The sequence below is a fragment of the Saccostrea cucullata genome, unplaced genomic scaffold, assembly GCF_032062105.1.
Source record: "Saccostrea cucullata isolate Sc308-1 unplaced genomic scaffold, CSIRO_AGI_Scuc_v1 ctg250, whole genome shotgun sequence".
Taxonomy (NCBI): domain Eukaryota; kingdom Metazoa; phylum Mollusca; class Bivalvia; order Ostreida; family Ostreidae; genus Saccostrea; species Saccostrea cuccullata.
In genome coordinates, this window is record NW_026925488.1 from 185,171 (window position 1) to 194,034 (window position 8,864).

At 31.9% G+C, this 8,864-nt stretch overlaps 1 protein-coding gene and 1 long non-coding RNA gene across 2 annotated transcripts; both read right to left on the minus strand.

The window, feature by feature from the left end:
• Window positions 1-3,421: 3,421 nt before the first annotated feature.
• On the minus strand, window positions 3,422-4,304 carry LOC134268967 (uncharacterized). Its single transcript, XR_009992475.1, has 3 exons — window positions 4,190-4,304; window positions 3,864-3,937; window positions 3,422-3,671 (listed from the first exon to the last, which is right to left on the minus strand). It is a non-coding gene; the product is annotated as an uncharacterized LOC134268967 (long non-coding RNA).
• A 2,452-nt stretch (window positions 4,305-6,756) lies between these two features.
• On the minus strand, window positions 6,757-7,923 carry LOC134268974 (neuronal acetylcholine receptor subunit alpha-3-like). Its single transcript, XM_062751201.1, has one exon. It carries the CDS (start codon window positions 7,921-7,923, stop codon window positions 6,757-6,759), a length of 1,167 nt encoding a protein of 388 aa, XP_062607185.1.
• Window positions 7,924-8,864: the final 941 nt, after the last annotated feature.

Below are 8,864 nucleotides of genomic sequence, written 5' to 3' on the forward strand. Positions count from 1 at the left end.
GATCTAGTCAGCAAAACCAATTCATCATTAAGTCAAATGCTGACTGACGTAATCCATACTGATCATTAGACTAATATATATATACAAACTGAATTGGCGACGGATTTTACCGTTACTTTCCGGCCATGAGAAGGAGCACACGGCGGGTGTGACCAGTGGGCAGGGATTCTCACTCCTCCATGGCACCTGATCCCACCTGTGATGTTTTGGATGTTTGCTCTGCTCCTATTTTGTAATGTTTTATGGACTTTCGAGCTTTAATACTGTTTGTTATCTCTATATATTTTGTGCAATTGAATCTTAAAAAGAAATAAAATTTCAATCTACAGAACTTTTTATAAAAATGTGAAGGTGAAATAATTAATAAGCTGAATCTTGAGGGGGAAATTAGGCTTTTGGCATTCTGTTTATATGGACCGGAGTTTGCTCTTTAATCAATATACTAATGCACTGAACCTTTCATCATGCCAACGCATTTGTGCAATTAAATGATCATGGAATATACTGGTCAGTGTATTTATATTATTAGGGAACATATCAACAGTAACATTGGGGGGTTGATTGGAGAAACTAACATGATATCATCGATGTCAATAAATGAAAAAAAAGGTCACAATAAATTTCACTGATCTTTCATTTGTGCTTTATTGCCCAAAAGAAATTAAAAATATTTTCTCAAACAATTATGCGTTTTATGGATTTTATCCGTCTCATTGTTTCATTACAATGAAATGTAAATGCAGTTTACATGAGTCTGGCTGTACAAAAACTTTGTGGACAAAGCATGTATAAATGCTTTTGATTTAATGAATGGACAGATCAGTGGACAGACATTAGCAGCGTATCACAACAAACGCCAGATTAATTCATCAAGAAAAATCGTATTTCTCTCTTGATTAATCAATACGCACAATTATGGTAAATGTTAAACCTTTCATATATTCATAAAACTCTTCTTTTTTTTATTATTTTCAAAATAACAATAAACACAACTAGAGCAAGGCTCGTTGCAAAGCAACGAGTAGGTCTTATTTGACCGGAAGTAACTTTTATTTTTTTTATAAGAAGAGAAATGACGTCTCTAATGATTTAAATCTTCCAAATCTATGTTGAAAATTGCAAAAGTAAGCCATTTTTTGCTACTTCCTGTTTGACCGGAAGTGACGTCGACGGACGGAAAATTAAGTTTTATGCTTCCAGTGACAAATATTTCCCAAAAACATGTCAAAAATATGCAGTTTCGGACTACTTCCGGTTTGGCCGGAAGTGACGTCACATGACGTATTTTTGTGACATCAGTATATTTTACTAAAGATTTTCAACAACTTTGCTTCTTTGATGTATAACAAATTCTCAATACTTTTGGAGTTATTTGGAAAAAAAACTTTCGGCCCCTCTAGATCCCTTAATTTAGGGGTCAGTCCTTTTTCCGAGATATCATTTGAAAGATCTTGTTATTCTGCACAAATAATATTCTATATGTTTTAACAAAATATTTTTAGTTTAGAAGATAAAAAGCAAAATATGAGTAATTTTTTACTCTTTTAGGTGTTCCAGTTTTTGACCCCTATATAGCATTTTGAATAGAGAAATCGAAAAACAAAAACCAAGGTGCACAACTTCAATCTTTCTATTATCTAAAATCAGTAGAATTTCTGCTCCAGCTTAAGCCGTCTCTGAGCCTTTGTCTAGAAACGAAAGCCTATAAATTTTCGTTTAAAGGGAAATAACTCAAAACCGGAAGTGACTTTTTGAAATTTTAGACAGCATTCTGATAGAGTTTAGTAACTTCTAGTACCTCTGAAAATTTGAGCGAAATCAATTGAGAAATGAGTGAGATATGAGGCTTCAAAGTTGGCGTCTAGGAAGTAGAAGAAAAAAAAAGAATAATAGTCTTTACCAACAGAATCAGTAGAAGGTCTTCCGTTGGAAACGGAAGACCTTAAAAATGCAATCTTAAAAAAAACACGCACAGTACATCAGCTAATAATCTCATTGAAATCTAAAGTATAAAAAAATTATCATTAGGATGATAATCCTAATTACATTTTGATTACATTTTCTTAAATCTTAAAGAGTGAAAATATCAAATATGTTACAAGAGAAACAATGTTCATCACTATAACAGAAATACAAAATATTTTGTCTAGTGTTCTACTAGATATATGTGAAAACGGTCTTTTCTGCTTCAGCTCATTCTTGCTAGGGGTAGAATTCTCACAATTCACCACCACATTGCCTCTAGTCATTGGTATATCTTCAGATTCATGATGCTCATGTAGAACAACAGCCTCAAGAATGACAACAATACCACTCACTGTTAGCTGTGTAAACAAGTAGATGAGGAAATACGAAACGTCTTCAGACGTCTGTGGCATAAAATCCTTCATCACCGTGAAGAACACTGCAAAGGTTAAGAAAATAGCCATGCAGGTACTCATTTTCTCTCCGGATTTGGCGGGAATCAGGAAACAGACGACATTCAAAGCTGATAAAATCCAGACCGGAAGTAGCCAGGTTTGAGCAGATGGCAAAGAACGGTTTCCTGGTAAGCTCAATGATAAGTAATGCCTGTTTGTTTCCCTGTCCAACATCAAGGATGTCTTTCAGATCTGCAGAAACATCTGAAAGTGACTATTCTATGTGTTCGGTTTCAGTAAGACAAAACAACGGCGTTCTGTTCAAGTTGCAACCGCAAATTTAAAACAAAATGGAAGCGATTTACGTACACCACGGTGCAAATCTGCTTATCAAAAGGGTAATATTTCAGACTTATCTTACATGACACAGAAACCTCAGAAATGTCAGTAGTACCCAGCTAACACAAAAACATTTTTAAAATGTTTTTAAAACATTTTCAAAATGTTGCGAAAACATTTTTAAAAATGTTTTAATCACGTGATTTTGTATGGTTTTTTAAACGTTTTTAAAACATTTTTGTGAAATATTTTAGCAAAATGTTGTAATAACATTTTCTTAAAATGTTGCAAAAACATTTTAAATAATGTTTTAATCACGTGAATTTGTATGGTTTTTTAAACGTTTTTAAAACATTTTAGTGAAATATTTCAACAAATGTTTCCGGAACATTTTCTTAAAATGTTACAAAAACATTTTTCAACAATGTTTTAATCACGTGATTTTGTATGGTTTTTTAAACGTTTTTAAAACATTTTACATAATATTTCATCAAATGTTATCATAACCTTGTTTTTAAATTTAACAGAAACATTTTCAAAAATGTTTTATTCACGTTTAATTTGTTTGGTTTTTAAAACGTTTTCACAACATTCAAGTCGAGGTTACAAAAGTATTTTTCCTTAAATTTTACTTTTTTTTCATTCAATCATGATATATTTATATTTTAAAAGAAATAAACACAAATTATATTTAATTTTTGAACCTTTAATACAAACCCATATTCAATATGTTAATCACATTTAAATTCCATTCTCGGTACAAGTTTTAATTTATTTTATTTCAAGTCACCGGGTTTTTAAAGGGTGAAAACGGTGTCTAATCCATTCACTGAATTTTTAAAGAACAAAATCACAGAAATACTATGTTCACTGATTAGGTCGAACAGAGCGGCGGATCTATAAGACTTAGTTAGAATCACATACACTGAAAAGGCTGATAAGGAATCTGTCCCTCGGAAAGAATAGCACAACCTGTAAAGATAAGGAAAATTGAGTTTGTATCAGCGTTCTACATCTAATGTATCTTAAGATGACAATGAAAATATACAAAAAAATTTTTTTTTATAATTATATCAAATTTAAATTCTTTCCTCATTTGCATTGAAAAAAGCAGAAAAATAATTACTATGACAATGTTATTGAAGAGTAATAGTATTTACGTACACCTTTGCCTTCACCAAAGGCGGGTCTTTTGAATGTGGGAATTTGAAAATACGGATGATGCAACCAACACCATGCTGTAAAGAAATTTCATTTTTAAATCAACATATTGTTTGATGATTAACATTTCACAAAGACCTTGAATACTTGAATCAAGGATATAATTGTGTTGCCTTAAGAATGGAATATTCAAATCAAATACATGTATATAACCTTAACGCTTTGTCATTGCTACATACATTTGTACAAAGTTAATGATCATGCACTGGTAGTATAAAAGTCATCTTTAAATGATCTTTTAAAGTCTATGATAAAGGAATAATTCTTACCATTCAAAATTAATAAATCCCGAGGTTATTATTGTGGTTTTATGGTGCAAAGTCTTCTCATTCAAACCGGCACGGAGTAAGCGCGCACATCTTGTTTACCAGAATTCAAAATTTGTCCTAGATAAGCAGCAAACCACTACACTGTAACGCGCTGCCCAGCAGGAAAATTGCATAACAGGTTATCATGACACTGAAACTGACCAGTGTGCCAATCCCTATCTAATGCCTCAGAGTAAAATTCTGGGAGTGGATCACAGATTTGATGAAGAACATTTAAAAAAAAAAGACATTAAGAGTTTTATTAAATGCTTATGATTTTATTCATTTATTTATATTTTAAATTTTTTTGTTTGCCTATCCTTTCATTTATTGATTTTTTGATTTGTTTTAATCAAAGGACTTTATATATGTCTGTTTAATCAATAAGCCAACACTAGAAAATACCGGAAAAAAATCTTTCAATGAAAAAATTACTACAACTCCTCATTTCAACACTATTCTTTCTATATATTCTATTTTTTCTTCATAAACTAAATTTTAGGAAAATCACAATCATACATTATTTGAATGTTTTAAAAACATTTTGAAAATAACATTTAAAAATGTTGCAGCAATGAAAAATGAAGTCTTTAAAAAAAGAAAACACATTAAATTGAATGTTCTAAAATCATTCTCACAACATATACTCTTAAAGTTACTAAATGAATTTAATTGTGCCGCAATTACATAAATGTTTCAGAAACATTTTGAAAATGTTTCCAAAAAATGTTTAAAAAACTATAATTAAAATGTTTCAATTGTAGTGAAAATAATTATTTTAGTTAATGTTTTAGATAAACATTTTCACTGCCTAGGCCGAAAAATATCCGGAATTGAATGTTTATAACTAACAGCGATATTAAGAATGTTTTAAAAATATTTTTAAAATGTTCCTTACAAATGCTTCAGAAACGTATATGCAAATGCCAATGTTTCCGATTTACAGAAAAAGAATGTTTCATTTCATGTTTTTAGAACGTTTTTAAAACGCTTTATAAGATCTTTATTATTTGGAAGCTATACATACCGTTAGAATAATTTTAAGAAAAATGTTCCTTTAATCAATTGAGAATGTTTAAAAAACATTTTGACAACGTTCCTTCCAAATGTTTCAGAAAGGTATTCATGCAATGTTTCAGATTTATGGAAAAGGAATGTTTCATTTCATGTTTTTAGAACGTTTTTAAAACGTAATATAAAAATCTTTGATATCTGAAAGCTAAACATACCTTTTGAAACATTTTTAAAACGTTTCAAAAATATTTTAGAAAAATGTTCCAAAAGGATTTAATCATAAGCTTTTTGAAAACATTTTGATAATGTTTTTAAAATGTTATAATGAGAAGAGGAAATGTTTTAAAAACATTTTTAAAATGTTTAGTCTGAAATGTTTCGAAAAAACCTTTTTACAACACCAATAAAATGTTTTGAAAATGTTTTGTGCTACCTGGGTAGAAGTCTGCCCATCGGAAGTAATATACGACAGTGAATCTTCAGATAAACACTGGTTAGATAAAACTGTGTTATGAATACAAATCGTTCTAGGAAACCATATCTTGTTCGAAGGTAGAACAGCTTTTGAGATATCGTTAAATTGAGAAGCATTCCATGTGAGACGTTTGTCCATCCACCACATGATTGTTCCAATCGTCATGGAGATTACCTGGGTTTTCTCATCCACTTTATTCACAGAAAATAAAAAGAACAGCATTGAAATATTCAATTCATCACTGTCAGAATCCAGAGGGAGAACCATTGGATCCGCCTGTCTCTTAACGTATTTGTATAAATCCGATCGAGTAAAGCCATTTGTTTCTTGAAGCATTGAGAAGAATGCAAGGAACATTAACCAAAAGTAAATGTAAAATTCCATGTTTCACTGTTTTACATTTCACCCATAAAGTTAGGGAGGGGTTTCATGATTTGGTCATTGGTTTACTGCTATTCGTTTTCATTTTGAACAATAGACACAAGGTCTCTCTCTGGTGGTGTCGAGGTTCGTGTTTGCTCTGCTCCTGATTAGTATTGTTTGAATGAACTTTTGGACTTCAATATTGTTCGATATCTCCAAATGTCATTGATTTAAATGAGTGCTGGTTTTAAAATTTAGATAGAAATTGTACAAATGATTATCAACCTTTTTTGTTTATCATCGATTTTGCATCACTTACTTTTGATGCATGATAAATTAAGCACTACAATTTTTATCTTTGTCATTAATCAGAATCATTCTAAAACGCTTCACTGAAATTATTTAGACTTCGATGAAAAGGGCGAACCTAACAAACAGTGAGAGATCTTTTTAAAAATCTATAAGCAAGAGAATCGGGTGCCTAGCAGGAGTAAACATCCCTTATAATTGGTCTTTCAATAATTAAAGAAAGAGTGCATTTTCATTTGGCATCAAATTTTTATGACAATAAAATCAAGCTCTCTAGAGCTTTTAACATGATAAGAAATAAAATATAAAATATATACATAATTATATAGATGAACGATTGTAAAAAAAAAAAATACATTTTAGATATTCAAAATTCTGTCAATGAGAATACCAAATATATGATAAGAGAAGTCAGGTTTATCAAAATCACAGATATGCCAAATATTTTGTCCAATGTTCGACTAGATATTCTACGAGGCTTCCTTTTCAGCTTCATGTCCTTATTGGTGGAGAAATATTTCTCTAACTTCATCGACAGCTCGCTACCAATCAGCTCCGAATCCTCGTGCTGATGATGAACGTGTAACACTATGGCTTCTAACACCACAACAAGACCACTGACTATTAACTGTGTAAACACATAGACGAGAAAGTACGAGACTTCATCGGAAGTCTGCGGCATGGAATCTTTCATTCCTGTTAAAAACACTGCAAATGATAGGAAAATTATGATGCATGTGTTCATTTTCTCTCCCGATTTGACGGGTACTAGGAAGCAAACAATGTTTAATACCGACAAAATCCAAATTGGTAGGAGGTTTGAGCATATTGCAAAAAACGGTTTTCTTTGTAGTTTAATATTTATTATTAAATTGTTGTCTTCAGGTACGTTACTAAGAACATCTTTTACTTCTGCTGAAGCATCTGTAAGCGTCCATTCTGTATGTTCCGCAAAGTAAGACATTTCTTCTTTATTTAACTTCCGAAGTTTAAATCGCAACTTTTCAACATGTGGGATGCGATTTGTGTACAAAGCCACACATGTCTGTTTATCAAACGGGAAATATTTCAAACCCATTTTGCAGGAAATTGATATTTCCAAAACTTCAATAAGAGATGTAGTCCCATCAGCACTGATCAAAGCTGTCGAGTCTTCAGGAAAGCACTTATTGACCCCTACCTCATTTTGAACACAAACCGATCTGGGGAACCAGACCAACTTTGCAGGAAGACTAATGATGGCGACATCGCTATAGTGAGAAGCATTCCAAGTCACGTGTTTGTTATTCCAGATTACTCCTATTCCCATTGTAAAAGATAGGACCTGGGCCTTGTCGTCCACTCTATTTATAGAAAATAAAGACATATGGAAAGAGATATCCAGAGCATCTTTGTCTCCATCCATTGGTGGTACCAAAGGTTCCGATTTCTCCTGCACGTGTTTGTATAGATCTGATCTGGAGAGTCCTATCACTCCTTGAAGCAAACATTCCAAAGCCAGAACCATAAACAAAAACTTATGCTTTGTTTTCATTTTGCTGTGAACAAGTTGCGTAGATCAAGTTATCGAATATTGGCACCCTTGTGGAAAAAATGTTGACAAGAGATAAACCTATTGCCAAATACTAAACAATACCTTTAAATGTATTCCTTTTAATTTGAGACAGACTGGTCTTTCATATTTTAGAATGCACTGAACTGATTAATTCTTAAGAGAATTAAACAGGGATTTAACTAATACAACTATTGTCTAGTTCACACTGAGATATTCTACAAAACATGCAAAATAAGAATGAAAATAACGATAAAATAATGTTAATGATAATCTGTCTCTCAAATTTTGTAAACACAAAAGTCAATCACAGTTCAATCCATATACTAACTAGTATATCAATAACTAGAATAGAATATTCAAAACAAACTGTTTTGTTTGGGAATGAACATGATGGATAGAATACTGAATTAATGTTCTTAATAATCTTTGATTCTGTCCCTCTTGAAAGCTGGCTCAGTGATCAATCTTAACAGTACTGTAGGCTACTCTTGCCACTCTTCTCCTGTACTCACAGATGCACCAAAAATATACAAAATTGTCATTTTCCATTTCTTTTTGTTTTCCCTGTGATTACTTTTTGAAAGTTAGGTGAGTGATGTAAATTTCGCCAAGTGAAAGATTAGGAGTTAAGGGAGCCTAACATGCTTGTAAATTTCGTGCTTCTGTCTTTGTGTCTGAAGTCGGTGGGTGGGGACTATTGAAATTGACAAGGGGGTCCTCGTGTAATTTAAATGTATAATTAGACAACATTTTAAAATCTAAATTTACAATTTTATTTCACAATAGAAATGGAAGTATAAGGAATCACTGTCTAGTTTGCTGAGGTATGCCTGGTGAGAGACCTCAACGATAGTAGGAAATGTGGGATAATTTATACATAACGGGCTTCGCCCGTTATGCAAATTGTCCCACCTTTCCAA

Bases quoted from the DNA above. Each gene is read 5' to 3' on its own strand.
- LOC134268974 (XM_062751201.1), bottom strand. From the start codon at position 7,923: ATGAAAACAAAGCATAAGTTTTTGTTTATGGTTCTGGCTTTGGAATGT.